Source organism: Cajanus cajan, chromosome 6 (assembly GCF_000230855.2).
Source record: "Cajanus cajan strain Asha chromosome 6, NIPB_CcT2T_4, whole genome shotgun sequence".
NCBI lineage: Eukaryota > Viridiplantae > Streptophyta > Magnoliopsida > Fabales > Fabaceae > Cajanus > Cajanus cajan.
Genome location: NC_138522.1, coordinates 59,683,905 through 59,711,393, shown reverse-complemented (window position 1 = coordinate 59,711,393; position 27,489 = coordinate 59,683,905). Strand labels below are relative to the sequence as shown.

General features: G+C 30.9%; 4 protein-coding genes and 1 non-coding gene across 7 annotated transcripts; 1 reads left to right on the top strand and 4 right to left on the bottom strand.

The window, feature by feature from the left end:
- Positions 1-3,102: 3,102 nt before the first annotated feature.
- LOC145949375 (uncharacterized) lies at positions 3,103-6,693 on the bottom strand. Of its 2 annotated transcripts, XM_083059165.1 has the most exons (5): positions 5,119-6,693; positions 4,840-4,968; positions 4,516-4,741; positions 4,274-4,363; positions 3,103-3,452 (listed from the first exon to the last, which is right to left on the bottom strand). In XM_083059165.1, the coding sequence occupies exons 1-3, from the start codon at positions 5,234-5,236 to the stop codon at positions 4,617-4,619; spliced, it is 372 nt and encodes a 123-aa protein (XP_082915291.1). In that variant the 5' UTR covers positions 5,237-6,693; the 3' UTR covers positions 3,103-3,452; positions 4,274-4,363; positions 4,516-4,616. The 2 variants fall into 2 exon arrangements, with proteins under 2 accessions (XP_082915291.1, XP_082915292.1); XM_083059166.1 differs by lacking the exon at positions 4,274-4,363.
- Positions 6,497-8,479, top strand: LOC109796086 (glyoxal oxidase-related protein). The gene has a single exon (XM_020355714.3). It carries the CDS (start codon positions 6,497-6,499, stop codon positions 8,162-8,164), a length of 1,668 nt encoding a protein of 555 aa, XP_020211303.1. The 3' UTR covers positions 8,165-8,479.
- A 2,980-nt stretch (positions 8,480-11,459) lies between these two features.
- Positions 11,460-13,018, bottom strand: LOC109798122 (uncharacterized). Its single transcript, XM_020358340.3, has one exon. It carries the CDS (start codon positions 12,111-12,113, stop codon positions 11,577-11,579), a length of 537 nt encoding a protein of 178 aa, XP_020213929.1. The 5' UTR covers positions 12,114-13,018; the 3' UTR covers positions 11,460-11,576.
- Positions 13,019-16,029: 3,011 nt separating this feature from the next.
- Positions 16,030-16,189, bottom strand: LOC114915870 (U1 spliceosomal RNA). The gene has a single exon (XR_003804060.2). It is a non-coding gene; the product is annotated as a U1 spliceosomal RNA (small nuclear RNA).
- Positions 16,190-20,697: 4,508 nt separating this feature from the next.
- On the bottom strand, positions 20,698-23,511 carry LOC109797129 (SEC-C motif protein). 2 transcript variants are annotated; one of them, XM_020357052.3, is made up of 5 exons: positions 23,212-23,509; positions 22,967-23,115; positions 22,310-22,471; positions 21,686-21,801; positions 20,698-21,118 (listed from the first exon to the last, which is right to left on the bottom strand). In XM_020357052.3, the coding sequence occupies exons 1-5, from the start codon at positions 23,399-23,401 to the stop codon at positions 21,100-21,102; spliced, it is 636 nt and encodes a 211-aa protein (XP_020212641.1). In that variant the 5' UTR covers positions 23,402-23,509; the 3' UTR covers positions 20,698-21,099. The 2 variants fall into 2 exon arrangements, with proteins under 2 accessions (XP_020212641.1, XP_020212642.1); XM_020357053.3 differs by lacking the exon at positions 20,698-21,118 and adding an exon at positions 22,077-22,132 and having other exon boundaries at positions 23,212-23,511.
- Positions 23,512-27,489: the final 3,978 nt, after the last annotated feature.

Genomic DNA, 27,489 nt, shown 5'->3' with positions numbered 1-27,489 from the left:
CTTATATTTTATCTATTTTTTTAATTCATTTTATTTTTTTAGATTTCTATAATTATTTTATTTTTTCTATATCTATATTATATATAAATCAATATCAATATTTATACAGTAAATAAAGAGAATATTATCTTTTGACTTACACTTTTCTTAAGACATATTTACCTTTTAATAATTGTAACTCTCCTTTATATGAAGTCAACTCTCATTTTATTATAATTACTACTGTAATATGTGTATTAAATTGAATTAAATTTTTTATATTTTACTCAACTAAAATATTAAAAGACATGGAGTGTTTTGACGTACCGGTTTATGAATAAATGTAATAGGTGACGGGCCACAAGTGTGGCTGTTTTATTTTCTCCCACCGACATAATCAAAGCATCACCAATGGATTTGGCATAGCGAAATTCACGAATGCTTTAGGCGAAATTGCCCGTTAAATGATGTGTTATAGGGAGCTCTTGAATGCGAAGCAAAAGATACCATAATCCCATTAAACGACAATAACTGGTACAACGTTGTTTCTTCTTCGGACCAAGTGAAGTTGCACGCACACATTTGAACTTGTCACAACATGTATGTAGAGATTATGAATAGCAAAATGGACCCGAGCCCTGTGAACACTCACAAAAATATTCTCATAGGAAACAGGTAAATACCCATTTATATAGAAATGGGTATGGGACGGGTATAAATTTGCAAAATTTAGTAGGTACGGGTACGATGCTATGCTATCCAACTTGCCCCACCCTACAGTTGTATATACATATATTTTCTAAATTTTATGGTAGCTCATCTTTAATTAAAATTAATAATATTAAGAAAATATTTTTTTCTAAGTTTTATGGTGGCTCATCTTTAATTGAAATTAATAATATTAAGAAATTGAATTACTTATTATTTGAAGAGTATTAAACTAAAGCTAAGAGAATAGTGAAAAGTTCAACTTCATGAATAAATATCAATGAGTTAAACTTGGATATCTAAATATTATCAATTTTCTTAGTAATTATGAGTCATTTGTGAATGATACAATTAAAACACAAACAAAGTCTTAAATAGTACTTGGAAGAAATTTTTTGACTAAGAGTACTACTTTTGACATTCTTGGATGGTGGAAAACAAATGGGATCAAGTATCCAATTTTGCATAAAAATACTAAGGATGTTTTGGTAATCCTAATTTCAACTGTAACTTCAGAATTTGCATTTAGCATATGGAATATGGAATGTAAATTTTTGAGTCATCATTGTTCTAGACTCCATGAATTTACTTTGGAAACACTTATGTGTGCATAAAGTTGATTGTAATACAAGTAATAAGGTAATAAATAATTAAATATTATTTATTTAATAAAAGTTATTTTATTTTTTATTATTTGTTTTAATTATTAATTTAAATTGTTTAATCATTCATCTTCTTTTTGTGTAGTTTCTATTGGTATAATTGGACCAGAATAATATATAGACTTAGAAGACAAACGTTTATTAAAATATATAGAAGTTGATTCGATGATGAGATCAAATGTCTATATATTTGTTTTTTTAAATTTGAAATATATAATTTAATTTAAAATTTTAATCTAACTAATTTTCGTACAATTTTTTTCATAAATTTTGGAGAATATTATTAACACAAGATCATGATGTTAAAAATTTAATTACAACTTTTATTTGTTGAATTTTTTTAAAGTTTATTTATAAGAATTGAATATTTTATAATCTTTATTTATAAGAATTATAATATTAAAGACTTGATAAATTAATATTATTTTTATTTGTATGAAATGTTATCTTTTTATTAATTTGTTTATTATATATATAAGTAAAATGCGGATCGTAAGTACGAATATGAATATATAGATGTCAAACAGATATGAGGATAGGAATCAAAATTATTAGCGCGAATACGAGACTAGATACCGATATTATTTTTAAATACGAGTACGGATAATATAGGATCTTCCTCAAAACCTACCTGTTGTGATACCCAGTGAAGATTCGACGTTTTTTCTATGTATTGTGGTGATGGCTTGATTGGACCAGCAGCTAGTTGAATTTTGTTTAAATCTAGTCCTCGAAGTGAATTGTCAGTTTTTGGCGGAAAATAATATAATGATTATTAACTGTCAGTTTAAATTTATTTTTATACAATTAACTGATAAAAAGTGATATAAACTTTGGGTAATATAAAAGTTAATAAGTTCACCACATAAGGTAATTTGTAATTGGCTGAAAATGCAAAACTGTTTTATATTGTAAGGGCATAGTTCTTTTTAAGAAAAAGAATAGTCATCTTTTTCATCTAAATAAGGAGTGGGAAGTCGGGTTACAAAAGTGGGACCTAGGAGGGGAGATTTCAAATCTCAACCAAGATGAGATGAGTGCAAAGAGGGAATGCATTGAAAAAATTTATATGCTGTGAACCATGAACTGTTGTATGTATGTTGTGCCAGAAAGCAATAATCGGTCTCAAACACAAAATTCTTTCATGGGGGCATTAATAAGAGAAGAAAAGTAAATGAAATTTTAAGTCAGAATGCAGAGGGAACAAGAGTTGGAGTGGAGTGGAGCAATAAAATATTACATTAATATTGAGAACACTTCAAGAATCATTTTCAGAAAACATCGGATAAGATGAAGTCTTTTAAACATTTAGATGATCAGCCAATAATATTTAATTACACCATTCTTAGAGGAGAAAATAAGGAAGGCAATCTGGGATTGTTAAAGTTTAAAGATCCCAGGTTACTACTACAAAAGCATTATTCTACATCGGTTCTGGAAGGTAATTTACATCGGTTTTATAACTGATGTAGAATAGACCGACGTAGATTTGCGTTCAAATCTACATCGGTTGTCAGAAAACCGATGTAGATTTGCGTTCAAATCTACATCAGTTGTAAATAAAACCGATGTAGATTTGAACGCATATCTACATCGGTTCTACTTTAAACCGATGTAGATTGCTTTAAAAAAAAAATAGATTCTTAGCTGGTGCTCCATCAAGTGCTCTCCCGCAGCCAAGTACCACACTAGATCACCGTTAAAGTTTTCATATCAGATGTGCATTAAGATGCGCAAAATTAAAAAGACTAACTTGTTAAAAATATAAAATCCATTCAATAATTATGAAATATATGCAGCTACAGATATGGTTCAATGCATCTTTTAGATCAATAAAAATTCAAATTATATGAAAATTCATCCCATGGTTGGACTAGAACCAAATCAGCAGCTGGATCACCTACTTGGAAAAAATCAATTACATGCCAAATTTCTAAAAATCAGACCTTCGCAAACTTTTAGCTATATTTGCCTATCACAATTAATATGACTGATAGTAAACACCTATTTCCCCTAGTAACCTATCGGCTTCGACAAAAAGAAATATGCCTCGACAGCCTTTTGCAACGCAAGAACAGCATGGCTCTGGAAACGGAGGTCAGTCTGAAAACACAACAAAACCCCAAATTATAGGCTATTAATCAAAAGACCATGCTTTTATAATAGCAGCAACAAAAAAAACAACACAATACCTTGGTTGGAATGGAACCAAATCAGTAGCTGGATCACCTACTACATAATTTTTGTGGTATTTTGAATGAAGAACCTTTTAGTTTTACACTGTAATTTCTCTTTATGCTGATAACTCGTAAACATGTTTATTAAACTCTAATTCACATTATCCTTTTCTGGTTTCTAACAGGGCAAGATTTTATCCCAGGGTTTCAACTGCTTTCTTCATGAAGAAATTAGTTGGGAATCAACTTTGCAAATAACAAGCTGCTGTAGCTGATTGTTAAGGAAAAAACATCATGTTCTAATATATTTACAGCATATTCTTAGGACTGCTACTTATTTTGATTTCCCCTATTTTTCCAATATAGGCTACTACTGGTATTTTCAGAATATTAAAGTTACCCCTGGTAGGCAAACTAAGCTGCACACAAACACAAAAACCATAGAAAAACAATTTACGGATCAAGAGGTAATTTAACGTGCATTTAGTGTGCACACTGCTCTTTGACAACATAAAAATAATCTAGATGAAACAACTAATTGAAATAAAAGAAACAAAGAAAAAAAAACATGTCAAATTTTATAATAATCTCAATTCAGGTTTCAGTTCCCTAGCTGAGACTATATAATAATTATATATGCAAACATAAATAAAATAATTAAGTTAGATCAAAATAATAATAACAAGTTAACAAAAATAACCACAACAACATAAAAAAATAGCAACTCTTGCTAAATAGAAACAATACCTAGCAATATAATCAATCTCATAGCAACAATAGCAACAATGGATTTGGTCAAAACACTCCAAATACTAGCAACAATAGCAACAAGATAACCTGAGTACAGAAAAGTAATAATTAAATGATCGACTCATCAACATGAGCAAGAATAAACAGGCAAAAAGAATTATATACAGGAAGTTACTGCAGTAATGTGTGAAACGGATAGATTTTTTAGGCAAGGTACCCAAATTATGTTTAAATCATACCGCCAATTGAGTTGCCAACAAGGTGGACTGGTTCATCCACAACATTTAACAATAAAATCTCTCAATAGTTCAGCCCACAAGAGTACTATTTCCAGATTCAGCTAAACCACGTATGTTGTCACGGTAATGCTCCCAGAAGGCACCAAAACCATGCACAAGAAGAACAGCAAGACCATCTTCACCAACAAACTCACTGCACCTGCTCCGGTCTCACCTGATAACGAGCCTAATAAACAAAAAACAAAAACAAAACACCGCATTTAAACATGCAAGTTCAGCTACGCATTTTCACAAACACCTTACACACGGTGTTCAAAAACACACCTTCATCCATCCAACCGCTCCGACCCGACCAGCTTCCGATTCCACTCAGTATAGACTGAGGCGACCCGGCCAAGGCACGAGCCATCTTCTGATGGGAAGAGTGAGCTGTTCCTTTCTTGTCCCACTCGACTTTAAAACTTGCAATTGGAAGAAGAAGAAAAAATGATAAACAAACACCTATAGCACGAGATAACACGGCTAACAATGATCCTAATCTAAACAAGCCCAAGTATAATTGGTGCAGAGCAGTAAAGTTAACAGGGAAGAGCGAAGACTGACCATAAGAGGTGAACGTTAGGGAAAGAACAGGGCCACAGTGAGCCTGCCAAGACAAGCTTTCCTTAAACCGATTGCTCCAATCGTAGTTGTTACCATCATCCAAACCCTCATCATCCATCTTCTAGCACCTAATCTTCCCATCCCTGTGTCCACTGCAACCCAACCTATTCCCCTCGCCCGCAACCAAGCACAGCGTCGGCGAACTCCACACCCACTCCCAAAACGGCGCGCTGTCCTCGTCGCCGCTCCGCACAATGCCTCCTTCTCCAACGCCGCACCACGACGAGTAAAGATCCTTGAAGTTCCAGAACCGCACGCCGCACTCCGACGCCGCCCACAGCTGCGACTCAGTCGCCGCAATGCTCCGCAGGAAACGCCCAATCTAAGATTTCATCCATAGGCCCAAAGGCCCACAAGAGTGATGCGGGCTGTGACACAATAAACTAGGGTTAGGGTTGTTGACGTTGTGAGAATGGTGGAGGAGGAGACTGGTGACGCGGAGGCGAGTCTTGACCTAGACGATTGGGAAGAAGGAGACCTGGCTTTGGCATATGGCTTTGAGGCACTACATGTTATTTTGAAAACCGATGTAGATATACTTGTAAATATTTAAATTTACATCGGTCTAGTTAAAAATGATGTAAAATACTCACTAATTACATCGGTTTTATATATAACCGATGTAGATTTGCTTTATATTCAATTCATATTTACGAATATGCCACCGTATCTAATTTTTACATCGGTTCTACCTAAACCGATGTAAAATTGACGATGTAAAATAATGATTTTGTAGTAGTGTCTTGAAGGTGTTATAACTTCGGCTTGATTAAGTGATTTTATAAGGCTAGCTTTTATTTATATTTCATTCCAGTTTTAGCTCTTATGATACGTCACACTTCATTGACTATATGACATTTCATTTTATTCACCGATAATAATAATAATTTATTATTTTCAAAAATAAACTTTCTCCTGACTCTCTTGAGTAATCATATTTGAAAAAAATAGCTTTACACATTCAAAAGTACCCTTAGTCTGGTGCCCTATATTTTCTGACCACGAGGACAATATGATTTAAAATGAACAGAAGATGTGTAGATTTATTTGTAATCATATTTCTTGGCTTTAAACTGTATTCCTTGAGTTGCGCCCCTTTAGCTGCGGAATGAGCTATTCATTCCAAAGATGCCCTCTTTTTTATGGTTCACCATTGTCCTCATCATATATTAATGCATGCTTTTACTCTGAAAATATAAACTAAACTAAATTCCATTTCCTACAATCGCTCCAAGTAAACCCCAACCCCACCAACTCTCTAACAGTAAACTCAACCACTTTCCCCCAATACTCTTCCTTCTCCCTTCTAACCCACACAATGAGCACTATCATGATCCTAATTCCATTTATAGTAGCTTCATTGTTCCCACATTTTCAAGTGTCTCAGCCTCTGACATCATCACTATTTGCAAAACAAGGACAATGGAATCTCATGCGACCCAACATTGGCATATCAGCAATGCACATGCAACTTCTACGCAACGACAAAATCATCATCTTTGACCGAACCGATTTTGGCCACTCATCCATTCCTCTTTCCAATGGCCGTTGCCGCATAGACCCCTACGACATTGCCCTAAAAATCGATTGTTCTGCTCACTCAGTACTATACGACGTTGCCACAAACACGTTACGACCCTTAATGATACAAACAGACACGTGGTGTTCCTCAGCCTCAGTTCTTCCCAACGGCACATTGATCCAAACCGGTGGCTACAACGACGGTGAACGTAGCATTCGCATGTTCACCCCATGCTACGATGAAACATGCGATTGGGTTGAATTCCCACGAATGTTATCACAAAGAAGATGGTACGCAACGAACCAAATACTCCCAGATTCTCGTGTCATTGTTGTTGGAGGAAGAAGACAATTCAACTACGAATTCTTACCTAAAAACCCTAATCCTAACAACGATTATCCCTCAGCTATTCCCTTTAGCTTTCTCCAACAAACAAGTGACGCAAGTGAAAATAATTTATACCCTTTCGTGCACCTTTTACCCGACGGAAACCTATTCATCTTCGCCAACACGAAATCCGTGTTATTGGACTACAAACAAAACCGTGTTATAAAACAGTTCCCTCCAATCCCAGGTGAAGAACCTCGTAACTACCCCAGCTCAGGCTCCTCCGTTCTTCTCCCCCTGGACGAAAACCTAGGTTCCCCCGAAGCCGAAGTGGTGGTCTGCGGCGGAGCGCCACGTGGTGCGTTTGACAGCGCCACACGTGGGAATTTCATGAAAACCCTAGCCACGTGCGGGAGGCTGAAACTCACTAACCCTAGCCCTACTTGGGTGATGGAGTACATGCCAATGCCGCGAGCAATGGGAGACATGGTTCTCCTCCCTAACGGCGAGGTCGTTATAATTAACGGCGTGGCCGCGGGGACCGCCGGCTGGGAAAACGGCCGTGAACCGGTGCTAACGCCGGTGATTTTCCGTCCATCGGAGACGGACTCCGGCGAAAAGTTCAGCGTGATGGCACCCGCGTCAAGACCTAGGTTATATCACTCTTGCGCGGTGTTGGTAAAAGATGGAAGAGTTTTAGCTGGTGGTAGCAACCCTCACGTTTATTACAACTTCACCGGGGTTGAGTACCCCACTGATCTCAGCTTGGAAGCGTTTTCTCCGCCGTATTTGGCGCCGGAGTTTGATCCGGTGCGGCCAACAATTAGGTATATTACGAACAACAACGTGTTGGGGTATAGGGTTTTTTGCTATGTGACGTTCACGGTGCCCTATTATGGTTCGGCGAGCGACGTGTCGGTTAGGATCATTGCACCGTCGTTTTCGACGCACTCTTTTGGACAGAATCAGAGGATGGTGGTGTTGAAGTTGAGTGGGGTTACGTATCTGGCCGGGGAGGCTTATTACGCCACCGTGGTGGGGCCGTCGACGGCGGAGATTGCGCCGCCGGGGTACTACATGTTATTTGTGGTGCATAAGGGTGTGCCAAGTTCAGGTTCGTGGGTGCAAGTGATGTAATGTAATGGAGAATAATATGGCGTAGTTGAACATTTGGTGAACAAAAATGGTTGTTAATAATAGGTTTTTGCTAGTGTAGGTAAATCATGGTGAATTCATGTCAACCCAAAAAGAAATCATGATTTTTGTTTACGTGTTGACATGTATGGTTAGGTTTTAGAGAATAATAATTTTTAATTTACTAATTTGGAAGTTTTTTAAAAAGGAAAAAAAAAAATTATAGATTCATGTAAATTTAGTGACTTAATATTTTACTTGTTATTGTAAATATTATACATCTCTCTTCATTTGAAAATAAAAATCCATTCTCCTTAATTTCTTTTTTCTTCTAAACTCATTACTCCAGTTTTGAATGTCTGGCCAGATTAAATCAGCATAATTTACTTTGATTTCAAAATTACTTATTTATTGTAATTTTTAAAAAATTGTTTAAGTTATATAAATAGCGAAGGCGTAATTGTCGTGTACGAGTTATTAAATTACTTGTGATCTCTAAAAAAGTCATATTTAGTTATAAATAAATAAATATATATATATATATATAAAGAAAATTTGTAAATTAGGCTTAAATATTTTAAATATGTTTTTAAAAAATATGATATTATATTAAAAATATATACAAAACTAAAATAAAATAATATAATGTAAATTTAAGATGATAAGGATCCTCTTTAGTTCTTGGTGCTTGAGTTCTTCTTTCTCCCCACCATTTCTTGTATTGAAATCTAAACTCCTAAACCATATAAAAATAAACGAACATTTTACTATGAATTAATAGGACACGCTAATCAATGTTTGGGACCAAATCAGTACGTGTATATCAAGAAATGATAGGGCACAAAAAAATTGGTTGGTTTAATCTACGGAATGCCCACGAAACAATAACAACCCTAATTAACTATTAAAAAAAAGACTCATAATATATACACCTCCTTTTTTTAATAAGTACACCTTCTTTAAATTTAAAAAAAAAATATAAAATATTAGTTTTTTTTTTTAAATTCTAATTTTATGTCTTTAACTTTCAATTTGTTACTTTCTTCTTTTTTTCACATACTTTTTTTCTCTTTTAGTTTTTACATACTACCAAAATAGGTGAGGTGAAGGAAAAATAAGGGGGTGCATGTAAAAATTGAAAGAAAAAAAAAAAGATAAAATATGAAAAAAATATATTAAATTAAATATTGTGGATGTAAAATTAAAAAATACAAAATGCAAAATTAAAAAATTAAGAATATTTTAAATTTTAATTATTTTTTTAAAAAAAGGAGGTATAATTATAAAAAAAAAAGGAGGTGTATATATCATAAACCTATAAAAAAATGTTTGTTTGTGTGTACTTTTGGGCCACTGTTTGGAGTCTTTGCTTTTCTCTTTCGGGCCGTGTCCTTTTGTATTGTTGAATAAAAAATATGAAAGAGACTGTCAAACAGTAAACAAACTGCGAACGTTTAAACCCAAAATAATACTAACAAAAAGGACCACAAACCCAAAATAACACTGACAGAAAAAAGGCCACAAAAATAACCTATCCTAACAATAACATAAGATGGGCTGGATTATTTCCGGCTCATGACATATACACATTTTTTTTTTTATATAAGTACATCTTTTTTTTTAAAAAAAAAAAATAATATTTTTATTTTTTAGTTTTTTAAATTTTATACACCAAATTTTCAATAAAACATTTTATCCTTCTTTTCCATCCACCTCTTTCCTTTTCTCTTTCACATTCTCTTGTCTTCTCCTCGTTTCTCACTTATTATAATAAGTAGTTTTAATTATTTCAATTTTTATATTAGTTTCTTTTAATTTTCATACATACTTGGTTGTAGAATTGGTACACAATGATGTTGTAAACACATGCGACTTCCTTGACAATGTCAAAGGTGTCAAAACAGGCTTTTTTTTTCATATACTCTCTCTCATTTCACACTTGTATAAACTTTAACTTTAAATTTAGTATTTCAAAAAATAATTCTGGTATCAAATTCAATAGTTCGACTAAGTGACTAATGATCAACTCACATGAGTTAGTGGTAAATCAAGAGTGGAGGTGTTCCATATACTACTCAACATGTTTAATTATGAGTTTCTAGTGATATTCTTTGATTAAAATTAAAATTTTATCTTAATAATATACTTTAATATTTTATAATATATATTAACAAGGTGAAACTTTAATAACATACCATTACTAAATTGTGGGTAGAATTCCACCATAGTATTTAATTAGTATATTAACTTAGCTCGTCACGTCCTTGTTGTCTTATCTTGCCACTATATAGTATTTAACTAATTTGCCTGTAGTGTGAAACTTGTCATGGCCTCCTTTTATAAGAAATTCATATGGACTTAATTCATGTACTTGACTAAATCATTATACATTAATTATTAGAGTTTAATAAAGATATATTATCATACATTATCAATTAATCAAAAATTATTACTTATAATTTTTAAGATAATTATTATAAAATTCAAAAATATATAATAAATAATCATTTGTAATTAATAAGTTATTGATCTAAATAGTATTAGAGTTGATTTTTTAAACAAAGTCTCTAATATTAAAAAAAATGTGATTAAAAAAAATCTACTAATAAAATAATAATAATATAAATAATCGTAAAAACAACTTTCCGACGTCATTGCTTAGTCTTTTTATTTGACTATTATGTTACATTTAACTATTGCTTAAGATCTTTGTAAGACCAGGTTATTTTATAGGTATTATTTTAATGTATTGAGATGAAGCTACAAGCTACCGAATTCACAACGCATCCCTTAGAGATACAAGTCTTTTAGAGGATGATGGAAGTTTTTATACCAATTTTCTATTAAAACAGGTTTGTTTTCAAACAAATTGATATAAGATTATTTTAATCATTTTTTAATAATTTTATCTGGCGGTTTTAAAAGTTGTCATTTTGATAATGTGACAAAACCATACTTGTCATATAACTGATGTGGGACTATTATATATCATATATAGCTTCATAGTTTTTCTGATGATTGCTGTTAATCTTTATAGCTGCGGATTAACAATGCTGTGTCTATATATCAATTGCGGAGAAGACATCAATCTATCAAAAATATTGTGGGAAAATTTAACAACGTAACAAGAATTTGGAAAGTGCATACGCATATCATATCGCAGCAATGATTCCCATGGTTTCCACGGGCATACAACAGTAAACCATATCATGAAGGCAAACTCAGTTTTGTAGATAATTGTTTTTAATGGATTAAGGTAAACATTCCAACACCTTCTGATGAAGGAATCAATCTAAACTTCAAAACGAGAATAGTTGTCTGAATTCATTTAGTGGAAACGATTAAACATTCTTTACAGTAGATAGGTGCAGAAATATATTGCAATAAATTTTACATCATTTGCACTAAAACAAGGTCAAATATTTTCGGAACTAATTTCATCAGTTGACAAAAAACTAAACAGTACAAGATCCTTAACAACCCCTTTAAGATAAGTGAACTTTCTGAGGACACCCTCTCTAAGGAATCCAGCTTTTTCCAACACCCTTTGAGAAGCCCTATTCTCAACATCAACAAAAGCCTGGAGCCTTAGCAAATGGGGTAGGTCCTTAAACACTTGAGGCACTGCCATTTTGAGAGTTTTGGTGGCTATTCCTTGGCCCCAGTAGTTGGTGGCAATAGCATAGCCTATATCAGCCTTGCAGCTATCATCACCTGACCATGGATAAACCGAAACAAAGCCTATGGAACGGTGATGGAGACAGATTGAGCGACGCCAAGGGTGAGGTATGCAAACGTCCCTTATGAAGGTCAGAGCCTCTTCCCTCGAACCACACGTCTTCCATCGGAGGTTTCGAGTCACTCGATCATCCCCTGCCCATAACAAGAAATCGTCAACGTCACTTATCTTGAATGGCCGGAGACTAATCTTTGAGAGATCCACCTTTGCCATCTTCCTCAAATCTCAATTCTTTTGCCTCCTCACGCCTAATTATTATTATAAACTCATTTGTGGGCACCACTACAACAAAGCTGATCATAGTTGGTAAATCTATATCATTTATATTGATGATAGAGTTTAGGTACAATTATTTAACACTTAACCGGTTAAATTACACATCTAAAACAAAACAACAGGCTTCACTAAAACTACATTGGAGTTGACTTAATACAACTACAATTGGGCTTTATGAAGATTCGAGCAAATGATGCAAAACTACTAAGGAGAAAAAAAAAAGGTACTTAAAATTTAGTGGTTATATTTAAAGTTAAAGAAAACAGAAAGTATAAACTGCGATTCATACAAATAAGCCATTAATTAAAATTTAAAAATTTAAATTACACTTGATACTATGACCTAGATTAAAATTTTAGGCTTATATTGAAGAACTAAATTAAACTGAAAGTGGCCAAAGATAAAGCCAGAATATAAAACATATAGACGTGAACTAAAGGGGACCAGAAATCGGCCCTAAATTAAAAACTTGGGTTAAAATTGAAAAGGGCCAAAATTAAGCCAAAAATAAAAAATATAGATCACTTATACCGAAGCGGTCAGAAATAAACCCTAAATTAAAAATCAAGAACTAAAAGAACCTTAAATTAAACCTTAAAAAATAGACTTGAACTGAACGGAGCCATATAAGCCTTAAATTAAAAATTAACAGATAGGGATTTAATTGAAAGAGGCCGAAAACAAGCCCAAAATAAAGTAAACTAACAAATTGTGGCCACAAATAAACCTTAAATTTAAGCCCAAACTATAGGGGAAAAAAACAGAACTAAAGGCAACTAGAACTCTAATAGTCTAATAGTATTTGGATGAAAAATTTTAAAATTTTTTAGAATTTTAATTATTTTAATTTTAATTTTTATTATTTTTAAATTTATTATTTATACAAGTCAATTCAAAAAAAATATATTTTTAATTTGGATTAAAAAAAATTATACCAATTTATATATATATAAATTAAATTTTATAAAATTAAATATTATTTAATTTTAAATTTTAAAATTAATCAATGTCAAAAAGATAATTTTAAAATTAATATTTAATATTTTTAAAAATAATAAATATTTAATAATTAAAAAATATTCAAAGAGAGGTAAGAGAAAAAAATTTCAAATTTTATTATTTAAAAATTTTTAAATTCTACAATTTAAAAAAAAAATTGTAATATAAATTTTTTTGTAAATTCTCTAATAAAAAAAATATTTCACCCTAATTCTTTAAAATTTTAAATTACTCAATACTCCATCGAAACACTCTGAATTAAAACTATAGAATAGATCTTGGATGAAAGTTATGCCAAAATTAAAATACAGACTTTCATTACATAAGAAAGACACTATTCAATATTAAAATTGGAAAAGGCTAAGAGTAAGCCAAGGGCAATAAGTAAGCCCTAAATAAGAAGATAAACTTAGATTCAAGGAAAGAAGCAAAGCAATTAATGGCCAATAATAAACCCAAAAGAAATTGAGTACAACAACCTAGGTCAAATCACCCGAAACAAAACTAAAAAACATTGGGCTTAGATTCCAACACAAATTAACAACTTATAATGTAAGCTTCCCCACCAGAGAGACCCTAAACTAGCACCCTTCCAAAGTGCAATGAAGGTCAGAAACTTAAGTAATCCAAGCAAGTGTATTTTAGGGGTGCTAGCTGCTAGTTACTTAAAATGTCAAAGACTATACGCATGTGTATTTATGGTATTCTTTCCCTCTGCATTGGGGTGCCATCATGATCAACATGTAACATTTTCAATCCAGTTGCTGCATTATTATTATTTTGTAAAGGTCCAAGTCATAGTATTGATTCTCTGTCTGGTTATTTTGGGTTTCTTCTTAGGGGTTCTCATTGATCGCACATGTATTCACATAAGCAGTTTTATGTTAGGACTGACCCCAATATAAAATTTTCTCATGACCTTATCACGTCAACATCTAACATGAGAAGATCTATTTCTTTCAATAAACTATGCTTCACTTATCTATGTTTATGACCTAGTCTCCATTACCAAAAATACCTTAAACATGAATCTATTAATGCGACTTGAGTACCAAATTCTGAATAAGGTATTAAATTGATGATATAACTTGCAAAACAAATGAGTTGAAGAACTTTTTTAAATATAGTACTAATGGAGATATACATATCAGTGCTTATGTGCCCTTAACCCAACGGTCAATTAATTAGGTGTTAGATTGTGTAACTAAAGCCAGTTACTCAGTTTTTTCTGATAAATGCTAACCGTGATTGTGTTGTATAAGTGTGAGGCTTTCAAAAGATAAAAACCCAACATTACATACTTTCACATGCTGTCAAGCTTTTATAAATTATCTTTTGTTTTAACTATACAAGCAAATTTTTATGTCTGCAAAAAAGTTTATTAAATATTTGGGCTCTTTTGGATCAATTGCCACAAATGTCTGATTTCTAAGACATTTATTTCCTTATACTCTTGTGTGTTTAGGCGGGAGGGAGAAAAACAAGAGAACTGAGTACTCTTCTACTTATGACAACTTCAAGAATATCTCATCCTAAATCCATTAGTTGTTGTTACTGAGGGTATACTTGCAGTCTGGTTATTAAAACACCAAATCCAAGTTTTGAAAAAGATTTAAAAATTAAGATTTAGTTTCACAGAAGTCAAAGAGGTGTAAGAAACATTAGGTAGCAAACTACTCTAATTTTAACGAAATAATAGAAAAGTAACATTATAGATAGGAAAAGATTTGAATGCAAAGGATTAACGAATTTAAAAACAATTTTTTTTAGCTACATTGAGATCAGCATAAGCTATTGTGAAATTTTCCAAAATAAAATCCAACAATTATAGCCAGCAACTGAAATTTTGCAAAGAGAACCCAACAACTACAGCAAGCATGACAATGGTATCATTGCCGATTTAACACAAATTCAAGGCATCATACAAGCAGCAGGAAAAGCATTTATGCTCATTATTGGACATAGCAAAACATGTCCTTACCTTGCTGCATATCAATAACTTGTTTGCTTCAGTTTCTGGAAGAAATTCTAATTAAATATCAATCACCAACAATATAAGACAAGTAAAAAAATTAGCATCATAACATCATTTATCTACAACAGTAATTATCAAGTCGCACAATCCATAATGATGGGCTCTGATATGAATTATCCATTATAGCATACACTATTTTTATTCCTCTCTGAACAACTTCCTAAATTGTTTATTATTCCACACTAGACATTATAGAATCTAATAAAATGCTAAAAAAAACATTATATAACAAGAGTTGGGCCTAAATTTGGTTTAAAGCTCATATAAGTTAGACAAGTAAAATTAATATACAATATAAAACAAAATACTTAATTGCGACCCTAGTAAAGTTGATATAAAAAAAAATTGTATCAAAATATGACTAAGACACATAAAAGTCATTACATAACAAATTTGAAATTAAATACGTCATTGCCAGTGAAAGTTATTAAAATCTAATCTAATTCTGAACATTAGGCCTATCTTTGCTTAAGGGGCAATAACAGTCATTAGAGAACAAAAAACTGGAAGTTAAATTGAAATTATAAGTTATAACTCGAGAAATATACTTACCGTTTCCATTTAAAATAACAAAATCTGGACAAGGGACCATGTAAATCATGAGAATAAAAAAATTGAAACTGATTGTACCATTTTAAAAATAAATAAAAAAATTTGGGCTTAAATTTTATTAGGGGCTATATAGAATATAACTAGACATCAATTTGTTAATGGACCATAAAATAATCTAGACCAAAGCCTGAAAATGGATGATAATAGACAATAAAGGGCGCAAACTTGATAAGGACCATATATAAAAAATCTTGAAACTTCATTGGACAGGGGTCGCGCGAACGCAGACCCCCTCAACCACAAATTATGATGTAGGCTCTCCCACTTGGGGAGACCTTAGGGTAGCACCCCTCCTAAGTGCAATGGAAGTTACCAACCTAGGCCATGAACCTTCCTGATCGTCCATAGACCCCATCCAGGTAAGTATGTTCAAATGTAGCTAGTTGTCCCGTATTTAAACTACATCAACACTTTGCGCATGTATATCGTTAACGATGTGGGACTACTAGACCGACTTAGTCAATTCCTCATTATTGCTTCTCTGTGTCAATTTCGAAAACTGGATAGTAAATGCTAACAAACAGGAATTTGCTCTCCTTCTTAAGCTAGTTTTCTAGTTCAAATACAGAAAATTCTATTTAATCTACCCTGGATCCAACGAATAAGGGTGGAAAAAAAATAAAATGAGGAAGAATGTGTTGGATTGTTGAGTTAAGCAGCATCTTATATCTGGGAACAAATTAGTTATCTCTGATATAATTTAAATTCAAATCTTAGTTATCTTACATTTCTGTTATATCTAAGTCTTAACAACAGCAAAGCATCCCTGCGTCTCTATATCTTTCTCCTTAACGATGCAAAGAATATTGAATCTATGAAATAATCGTTAACTATGATCGTACTTTGAGTTAAACATATGAAATTAAAGTAAGATCATATATGTTACCATAAAGAGGGAGTTTGGAGATGTAATGTAACATTGCAAGATCAATGGAGTTGAACCAACCAGCTTTCGAACCTAGAGAACATGAAATATAAATGCAGCTGGTTAAGTTCAAATTCAACACCCCCTACTAGTTGGCTTGTTGCATAGTCGCGAACATCATAGAAGTTAACGACTTAATTTGCATAAGATAATATATACATCCAACCCAAGCAAGTGTTTAAAAAAAATATAATTAAATATCAATATCAACAACAAAGGACGAGAAGAATAAATAACACCCGAATAAAGAGATCAACTTAAAGATAATTTTGTTTTAATTTGGTGTATAAATTGCTACATCAAAGATGCTGCTCTGCGCTTCTATATCACTCAAGTAAGCAATAATACAATGTTATGAGCTGAATTAGCAGGGAAGTTTGGTTCATGCAGGTAAAGTTGGTAGTTCTGATCGGTGTGGGACTAAGAATATAAGTTTGCTTAAATATTCTTGTATTTCATCTGTTCCATCTCTATTCTCATTTTTCCAAAAAAATAAAAAATAAAAAATACTCATAACAATTGATAGCCCCTATTCTTATTTCTCCAAAAAAAAAAAAAAGCATAGTAATTGATAGCATTTCCCCTCTTAATATAAACTAATCCAAACAAAATTAATCTAACTCCTTGAACTCTTCTCGTATGGTGAAAGGAGTAGATCATGTACTTCCTGTTATGAGGATTCCAGTATGCACCCACTACTAAATAGCACGAAAATGATGTGCATTTTTTTAGAACTTCTGGTTTTCCAGCTAGCATATTTGCTTATTTCTTTGAAGGTATGATATAAGACAATACTCCAACTTTTCTTCAAGGTGTTGATTTTCTTAACAATCTTGTTTCTACGGTTCTGTTTCTTTGCATCCCTCAATGACCTATGGTTCTTCCTTTTGATTGTTGTCTAATAGGAACAAGGTAAATTGTGGGTTCATGGTCTACCAAGTAAGGATGTAGCAAGACTCTATTTAAATACAAATTTAGAAGCGATTTTCAGAGTTTTTTTTTATAAAAAAAAATACTTTATATTTGTAGTAAAGGAATTCTCAAAGATGTTTCTAATTAAATCAAAACTAATTCCAATTTATATTAGAAATTATGATAAAATGTGTGATTAATACTAGAAGTATCCTTGCTTTTTTACTATGTATTAAAAAAAAAGTGTGAAAAAGTGTATGAAAATAAAGTGGAAATAAAACTTGTTTGTTAAGAAGAAAATAGAAGGGAAATAAAGTAGAAGTTGATTATTTTTATAGATATGTTATTTAAAAAATAAATAAATAAGTTATTATTATTTAAATAAATAAAAAAATGTATTTTTATAAATTATTTTATTTAAACATAATAAATATTTTTATCCTATTTATTTATTATAGTTATATTATTTTAAATAAATAAATATAATATTGATAAATAAATTTATTTTAAAATATAAATGAAAGTTGTATTTTATTATTATATTTAATTTTTATTGTTATTATTTCTACTTTATTGTATATATGACATAATCATCCCTTTTATTTTAAATATGATAAATAAAAATATATTATTGTTATTATCTCATTAACTTTTCAGTTTTCACACTCTTTTTTTTTTTTTTAGAAATTCTATGGTATCCATCTTATTTGAGAGGGTACTGGTACAGTTTTTTTATATTTTATATTTTTAATAATTTATTTAAATAATATTTATGATATTTTATTCTTTCAATTTTTAAATTATTTAGTTATTTTATTTTTATTTTATATATTCTAATTTATTTGTAATAATATTATTATATATTTTAATAATTTAATTTTAATAATTTTTTAAGTATACTTTTATCTTTTCACTTAAATTTTTTGAATTTTTATATTTTAATTTTAATAATTTTTTAAGTATATTTTTTGTCTTTTTGTCTTAAATTTTTGAATTTCTATATTGTAATTTTAATAATTTTTTATTTTTACTATTTATTAATTTTTTTTATTTTTTTCTAATATTTTATAATATTATTGAAATCTTATAATTATAATCTCTATAATTTTATCTTACTTTTTATTTTATAAATATAATTTAGGTTATTCATTTTATAATTAAATTATTTTTTTTTTAAATATTTTATAAATTTACGTAAAAAAATATATTGAAACCCCTCGATCATTGAGGCGTAGCAACTCCCCTTTTTTTTTTTTCTTTCCTTACTCTTCTCTTTTACTTCTCCTTTCCCAAACACACCCTAAAAAAGAAGCTACATCTTTTTCAATTGATTCACCCACCTCTCCCTCTTCGTCACCTCCCTCAACTTCCACTCCACCATCCGCCTCCTCAACCGCACCATTAGCCCATACCCCGCCCCCGTCCACGTTTGGACATTGCTCATCTAGAAGTGAAAGGAGGACACTTGTAGAAGATGAGAGAATTTTGGGAGAGAGAAATTCATTAAAAGTTATGTTATGTGTATGTAATATAGAAAGATTGATGTAACATTTGTTTAACTTTTAACTTTTAAAGATTGTTGTAATATGAATATGTAACATTTCTTTAACTTTTAAAGAATGGTCTAAATTATAAAGGTATATCAATCATAATCTTTAAAAAATAAAGGAGATATGGGTATAATTTATTCAAATCAAAGTAATAATAAAATTCAAACTAAAGTCCATATTAAAATTATTTTAATGTTATCTTAAAACTTATTCGATTATATATATAACTATTTAATTCATTTGTTTAAATTTTTTTAATAAAATAAATATTTCTTTTACTTTTTCAGCGTGTTTGTCCAAAATGTTCACTTTAAAATAAACAATTGTCTGTTATTTTGTAAGAAGAAAATTATATTTAAACCAATTATTTATTAATTTAGAAATATTTTTTAAAAAATAAAAGCAGGGCAGAGGAGAGATTCCGAGAGAACAGTTCTCTCTCATTTCATTTGAATTCGAGAGGAGAATGTTTTGTGATGATCTTCACAAAAATAACTTTTTTCCTTCTTATTTCTTCCCTGGTAGGAATTTAGTAATTTTATTTATTTATTTCTCTTCTAATTCTTCTGGTCTGTTTTTCCCAAAAATAAAGAAGGGGGTAAATAAGAACGAGTGTTAGACAATATTAAAGTATTCATTTCCATAAATTTTTCTCGTCGTGCGAAGTATATTAGTGATATCGGATCCAAGCCTGCGTTAATTCGAGACAGACATGAACCTAACAACCCTCCCCTCTCCCTCTCCCTCTCCCCATAGAAAGAAGAAGAAGAAAATGCATGGAGAGAATAGGACGATTAAATGAGATGATGAGATTCGTCGTCAAATCTCGCTAAAAATAGTATTACCATTACGAAAAAATTTGCTTTCACACATTATCCTGTGCAGGTGCTTTCCCGGAGGAAGATCAACGTAAATATGTAATTAAACCCAACTAACCGAAGCATCACAATTAACCAAAAAAAAGAGTGGTTATACATCCACAAAACATGAAAACAGACTCGGATGCCCAGGGACAAGAAGGATATCAATTTCAATTGGTTTCATGACATACAGGCCAACTTTGCACCACAACCATATGCATTAATTCCAATAATAAAAAAATGAAAGACCCCTCTGTGTATATAGACAAATACCAACTTTTAGTTAATAAACCAAGTTTAGATAGTGTCTCAACTCTCTCGTAAATAGGAGAACGTTATCACAGTAGTTTGCTTAGGTCTGCTAGAAGATGCGCATATAATAGAAAGGCAACTAATAGGAGTCCGACCATGTAACTAACCATTTTGAACAAATGCTTCTGGCATGGCATCCATGAGCTACTTTTTCTTCCCCAGTTTGCTAATCAATTAAGCACTTCCTATGCTTGAGTGTGAGGTCATCTTCGCCTAACGACCATTGCCAAATATACCTTAAACCCGAATCTGCTAATGCAACTTTAGTACCAAATCCTGAATCCCGTAGATGTATTAAAATGATTATATATATCAGTAAAAAAAAAAAAAATTGAAGCATTTTGATTTTTGAAACATGAGTACAGATATTTTCTTATTCTCTTGCCTGTTTAGGCAGTAGCAACGTAAAGAAGAGAACTAACTATTTGTTCTGCAAAAAGAAAAACTAACTACTCTTCAACTGAACAAAAATATTCTGTTTGGTTCTGCCTATGACCACCTCAAAAATCAGAAAGCTAAATAAAATCACGCAATTTTTCAGCAAAATCTCTCTTCCTAAAATCAGCTTACTGTGGGCATGCTTAGAGTCTACTGCATTGGGCAGTCATATCTGAACTGAATAAAACAGGGTATTACTGCAGATAAATTCAGGCATGTGTGTTGATCTCTATAACAGATCAGGCTTCCTTGCAGTTTAGCATTTAACCTCAGAATTCCTTCAATCCTTTCCGCAGCACCTTCATAAATAAATATGAGGAGCATAAGGTGATCAATTTCAAAAAACTTTTTATAAAGATTCTGAATTTTTGGGGAGATAACAAAGTCATTTACTATTTCGATAGAAAAGAGTGAGAAATGCCAAAGAGTTTACTGTTTACAAATAGAGACACAGTAGTTTTCACACTTATACATATTAAAACACCAAATCCAGTTTTTGAAAAAGATTAAACAAACTGAGTAAGATTTAGTTTCACTAGAGCTGATAGAGATGTAAAAAATAAAAAGGCATGAGGTGGCAAAGTGAGCAAAATACTCTAATGTCCAATGAAATAATAAAGTCGTAAACTATAGGTACTAAGGATTTTGCAAAAAAATCTTTTAGCCATGTATACATATATTTTTAAGTTCAACACCTCAGTCATTATTTTAGCCAAGAAGGCAAGAACTGCATCAAGCATGGACAGACAGTGATATTTCACTTATTTAATTGAAGAACAAGTAAATACCACAAGACAGAAAAAATAATCAGGAATCAGTTTGGTATCTAAGAATTTTTTTAGAAAAAGATAAGGGGAGAAAATAACCTTTTATATCTCTTCTTCGAACCACATGGACAGAATGCATTCCTGCTAACTTGTCCAGCTTGGGCTAAATTAGACCTTGCAAGATCCAATGGAGTTGAACCAACCAGCTTTTGGACCTAGGGAACATGAAATATATAGTAGAGCTCGTTAAACTCAAATTCAACCCCCCAAGATATCACACATTGATAAAGACATCAACATTTAGATACTTTGTTTTTATTTGGAGCATGGTGCTATACAATACACTGCTCACACAACATAAGCCAAAATCAAGGAAGCAGTTCTGAATTCTGATGGATCTACAGTATAATCCTGAAATTCTGCTATCCCATTCAAGAAGCCAGTAATTACTTTAATATTAAAATCACTGGAAACAAACTATGGACCTCACCCAAGATACTGGCTAGGCTAGAGCACCCAAATTGTGCTGCTACTGATACCAAAACCCTAAATGTCAAGATAAAATTGCCCAATCAAAATCTATTTTCAAGTAGAACTAGTAAGACAAAAGAAAAGGGTAAGTTTTCAATGAAGCATTCACCAAACTAAAATTTCTTAAAAAGATGATTCATTGAGCCCAACTAGGTTGTAAGGAATTAACGCAACAACAATGGGAAGCATTACTTCATCAAAGCTTTTCGGCATTGGTTTTCCTTCTTCTTGTAACTTCTCTATCTTCTTTTGTGCTTCTTTGGCCCAAGTAAACTTTGCAAGTGCATTCTCAACATCAGCAATCGTGCAGTTACAATGTTTTGCCGCTTCTTGTTTTTGAGCAGTCTGGAGATTCTGAGAACATAGGGATAAAAAAACACGAGAAGTCATTTTCCTAATAAAAGCCAGAAACAGGCTGTGTTTAGATAAATTTCTAAATAAATACGTATAAAAGAAGAAAAATAAGAATGAAAAATGAATTGAGTTTCTCCAATGAGTTACAATCAACTTATGCACATCATTTTTTTGTTTTTTTAAATGAGAGCTTCTATAAAAGTTAAGTGCATAAATTCAATTCATTTATCAATATCAAAATCAATAAATAAGAGAGTTTCTTCTATAAGTGCATAAATGAGAGGGGTGTACACTTCACAAACGCAAATTAATCTGTCAGCTTGGAATACTACATGACTATGTCCATGAGAGGGGGCGTTTACTTTCTTATTTTTTCCTACTTTCAGTGCTTACAAAGAAGTTTTTCAAAACCAATAAATAAACAAACCACTACTGAAAATTATAACGCAAGTAAATTATAGAGCATTATTTTGAAGCATGAATTTGTCTATAAACCTCTCCAGTGGGATCCAAAGCCCCGAGATATCGAATTATGGCTTCGTATCTCTCAAAGGCGGTGGTAAAAGTGACTTCGCTGCTTCGTCCAACCATGTAATCCTTAAACGCCCCTATTCTTCTCGCATTCTTCATTTCATCCGCAAAACCTGTGACCAATATCATAAACCATAGATTAACAAAATGTTCAGAAAGAAAAATAAAAAATAAAAAATAGAGCGAAATTGGGATTGAAGGAAACTGACGGAGCAAAGTGAATGAATCGGAGGCGTCTCCCTGGGACTGGGTGGTGCTCTTTTGGCCCGTCATGACATTTTTGACCTTCTCCATCCATGAACCTTGCAACGGTGCCGTGGAGGAGATTGTTCGGAACTGGTAATTGCACTTATGGTTTACCGAATGGAGAATTTTGCTTACGATGCGAAGTGCAGACATTGAATCCTTGAGTTAAATGGTTGGTTACTCTTTCTTTCTCTCCAACTTGTGCACTCTTCAATGGCTGCTACTCAGCACGAGGTTAGAATTGCCCTCGGAATTGAAATGACACGTTAGGCTCAATGCGACGTCGTTTAATACATTACGTCCTGAAAATTTAATTAAAATCAAATTAAAAATATATTTTTGAATTCTTAATTTTTAAGACTTTTGTAATTGAATCTAGTTTAATTGTTAAAAAAAGACTACGGATTTGTGACAGTTTTAAAAATTTCATAAACTTAATTACAAAAGTTATAACAAATTATAATTTTAACTACAACTTTTGTATAAGATCAAAATTTGTTGACATCAAATAGCAATGTGACATCTTCAATAACATTTTTAGAATAAAAATTTAATAAATTTAATCATTGTGTTTAATGTTGTTTATTTATTAAATTAAGTGTATAAAATTTCATTCAAAATTATATGATAGTTGATCAAACATTTTTACATAAAATGTGATATTTAAAATATATAAATATTCATTATTAAATAACTTATTTAGAAGAGTCTAATGAAATTTAATATACAATATATAAGTATAAGAGTTAATCACTTATATATTGTTAGTGTAAATTTTTTTAATAAAAAATAATTTAATTATTGATTTTTGTGATATTATACTTATTTATAGTGACATAACATAATTAAAAGATATAATTGGTTGGCAGTATAAAAAAATTTTACACTGACAATATATAAGTGATTAATTCTAAGCATAATATCACAAAATTTAATAATTAAACTATTTTTTAATAAAAAAATATTTAAAGTGTAATATTCCTGATTTTAACGCATGTCATTGGCGGGTATTAATACTTATTTATATTTTAGATGCTTAATTAAAAACTCTCAAATAATTTAAGGTGTTGGTGTATTTAATCTTTTCACAGAGAAAATAACTTGTTTGTTCTAACGTAATACTTTTAATTTATTAATTAGCCGCCAACAAAAAATCATTGGATTTGACTTAAAAATATAGTAAAGAAAGAAAAAATATATATATATATATAATTATTAATTAAAATCAACATTTAAAATTGTAGTAACTTCAAAATTTGTAATAGTAACTTATTATACTATTGATAGTTAATATTGTAAATGATATTTATTAGGATTAAATTCATTTTTAGTTCTTTAGTTTTACAAATATGCGATTTTAATTCCTATAAATTTTGTAATGTACATTTTTTTTTTTTAAATTAAATAATGTTGATCCATCATTAATTTAACATTTAAAATAAAATGAAAAATATTAACATATTTTTATTTATACATAATGACATGTAATAGACAATCATTTTAAGTTATCATCGATTATTTTGATTGTTTAGAATTATATAAGTTATCGACAACAAAAATATTTTTCATAATAGTCAATTATCCACCAAAATAATTAATTAGTATGGTTGTTGATGATTTTCTATAAATTTAAACCATCAAAATTAATTGAATAAATCTTAATATAATTTATTATTCCTTGTCTTTGTGTGAATGATAGGCACACTAACATTTTTTTTTTGTTTATTTTAAATGTCAATATAATGATAGATTAATATTGTTTAATTTTGAAAATTTAAAGGACAAAATGTGCAATAAAAAATTTAAAGGGAGTAAAATTGTACATGTGTGAAACCAGGAAAACTAAGGCAGTTTTAAACCTATTTTATTGATATAGTTTATTCTCGAAATTGTAATTCTTCATTTTAAGTGAGTAAAAAAAATACCCAAATGGGTTTAGCCTAGTGGAGGCATGTTAGGTTCATAAGGAAGTTCTTGGCTTGATTTCAATGAAAAACATTCCCTTAAAAGGGGATAAAGAATTGTGAAATTTATTTTTCCACGACTTTTTTCCAACAAATAAAAACATGACTAAAAAATTAACACGATAGTTTAAGATAACTCATATTAATTGGGTTTATTTTCGTATATTAAATATAATTTAATATGATTATTTTTCAAAATAACAAAGTGATTCATGAAACTTTAAATACATAAGTTAAGTATTCATTTAATAGAATATAAATATATTTTTAACTATCACAATATTATAATAATTATTCAATGGTGTTTTTTTGAGGTTTTTGTTTTCTCTACAAGCTTTTCCTATGATGTTGAGCATCTAACAACTTTTTGTTATGTCTTTTTGAAATAAAGTGTGTGCAAAACCTTCTTCGTCGTCCATAAGAGATGAACAAATTATTTGCAACACTACACTCTAAGGATTTTGTGATTAGTGTCTTAGGTAGATAAAACAATATTTACTCTTTGAAACCCATGCGCTTAGTGTGATTGTGGCCACACTCAACACCCACTCGCGTAACTTTTCTCTATCAAATGACACTCAACAGTGTTGGCATGTGCATTTAACATCCACCTTCAAATAGCTCATTCAAAAGGTCTAAGCTTAACATGGTTTCATTAACACTTAGTGCCCTTAAGATAGTGTCACAAGTTCCTAAGGGTTGGCATGTTCAACGTGTCAATTCCCACACTTAGCAAATGACATATTTTGCATCTATACAATCCATGAAAAACACAACTATTAAGGGTTTAACATAACTAAATTTGTTATATCTTACATGATTATAAATTCTAATACTAGTTTAAGGGTTTTGACTTGATCTTGTTCTAATTATGAATTAAATTTATTACCTAGCTCATCCTAAATGATTTTATTGCTCAAATGATTCAAAATGTCTTTTTCACAATTATTTCGTCAAGACTAAACCAAAACTGTGGAACTGATGGAAACTTGTTTGAAAAATCCGGATTGATGTGAATCCTCTTCTTGGTCTTACCTCTTCCAAAGGGATCATTGGGGATTAGATTTCCATCAGGAACATACTCAACATTCAATACACAAGATGAAGTCAAAAAAATATAGTTCAACGTTGTTAACAACCAAAAAACTAACAATAATGATTAATTCAACCCATATATTAAGAGGCACACACAAAATCTATGGAGTTTAGAGTCAACCCCTCTACCCACAACACATACTATATTCATGAGTGAGACAACTTACTCTTTTTTACCTGGATAAGTAAACTCCAAGCAAGGATGTAAGAAAAGTCAGCAACAACAATACCTCCTTAAGGTCCTTCTCCATGTCCACAACCCTATGATAGAGTTTCAAGATGGTAAGAGAGCAAATTAGGTTTAGACCTAACATGCTCCAAATTATATAAAAAAGAAACACATTGAATTTATAAGGACTGAAATCCAATCGTTATAGAATTTTATTTCATAACTCTTTTTTTTTAAATTAATTTTTTTATCACAAAAAAACAATTTCAACCCATATATTTTTCGAAGTCTTTATTTTATTCAAACCAATAATTTTTATTTTTATTTTTGTAAACTAGGATGTTACAACAATCACTTTGGAGCACGCAATGTACAATTATCAACTAGGAGGTAACCACACTAAAATCTTCACAAGTAAGCTGGTTATTAAGGTGCATTAATGATGAGAGAGAATGAGAAACCGGAGATAATTATTAAGACAAAACTCAAGTATAATATCATAAATATTGTTAGTTTTGTTTTTCAATTAAAAATTGAGTTTACCTTGATAATATGTATAAATGTACATTACTAAGGTTTGCATTAGATATAAATGCATATTATCAAGGTAAAATTTAATTTTTGATTGAAAAATAACACCAACAATATATTTAAGTTTTGTCCTATTTATTATTCTTAATAACCATAGGGAGAATAAAAATTATAACAAAAATATTTTTGAGTTGCACAAAGAATGATTAGTAGTCAAAAGAAACAAAGAAGGTAATAAATGTCAAATTAACTCAAGACCTACATATGAACATAATAATATGTAGGTGATAAAATAATTTGGCCATAAATACTCGTAATGTTGAAATGTTGGAAAATGTTGATGACAAAAATTATAAGTGGCTTGCATAAAACTTTTAAGTACAAAATTATTACAATATTTGTTGATCTTATGAAAACTCACAATGGTCTAGAGTAAATTATTAGTAACTCGATAATATGTTTGTATTACCCTTCAAAAATTT

What these genes read in the sequence shown, in the direction of transcription:
- LOC145949375 (XM_083059165.1), bottom strand. Translation starts at nt 5,236, where the DNA reads ATGGATGATGAGGGTTTGGATGATGGTAACAACTACGATTGGAGCAAT. An exon ending in CCTAACGTTCACCTCTTATG is followed by an intron (nt 4,969 to 5,118) that starts GTCAGTCTTCGC and finishes CAAGTTTTAAAG; the next exon opens with TCGAGTGGGACAAGAAAGGA. An exon ending in GAGCGGTTGGATGGATGAAG is followed by an intron (nt 4,742 to 4,839) that starts GTGTGTTTTTGA and finishes TTTGTTTATTAG; the next exon opens with GCTCGTTATCAGGTGAGACC.
- LOC109797129 (XM_020357052.3), bottom strand. Translation starts at nt 23,401, where the DNA reads ATGTCTGCACTTCGCATCGTAAGCAAAATTCTCCATTCGGTAAACCAT. An exon ending in CGATTCATTCACTTTGCTCC is followed by an intron (nt 23,116 to 23,211) that starts GTCAGTTTCCTT and finishes TATTGGTCACAG; the next exon opens with GTTTTGCGGATGAAATGAAG. An exon ending in CTTTGGATCCCACTGGAGAG is followed by an intron (nt 22,472 to 22,966) that starts GTTTATAGACAA and finishes CTATGTTCTCAG; the next exon opens with AATCTCCAGACTGCTCAAAA.
- LOC109798122 (XM_020358340.3), bottom strand. Translation starts at nt 12,113, where the DNA reads ATGGCAAAGGTGGATCTCTCAAAGATTAGTCTCCGGCCATTCAAGATA.
- LOC109796086 (XM_020355714.3), top strand. Translation starts at nt 6,497, where the DNA reads ATGAGCACTATCATGATCCTAATTCCATTTATAGTAGCTTCATTGTTC.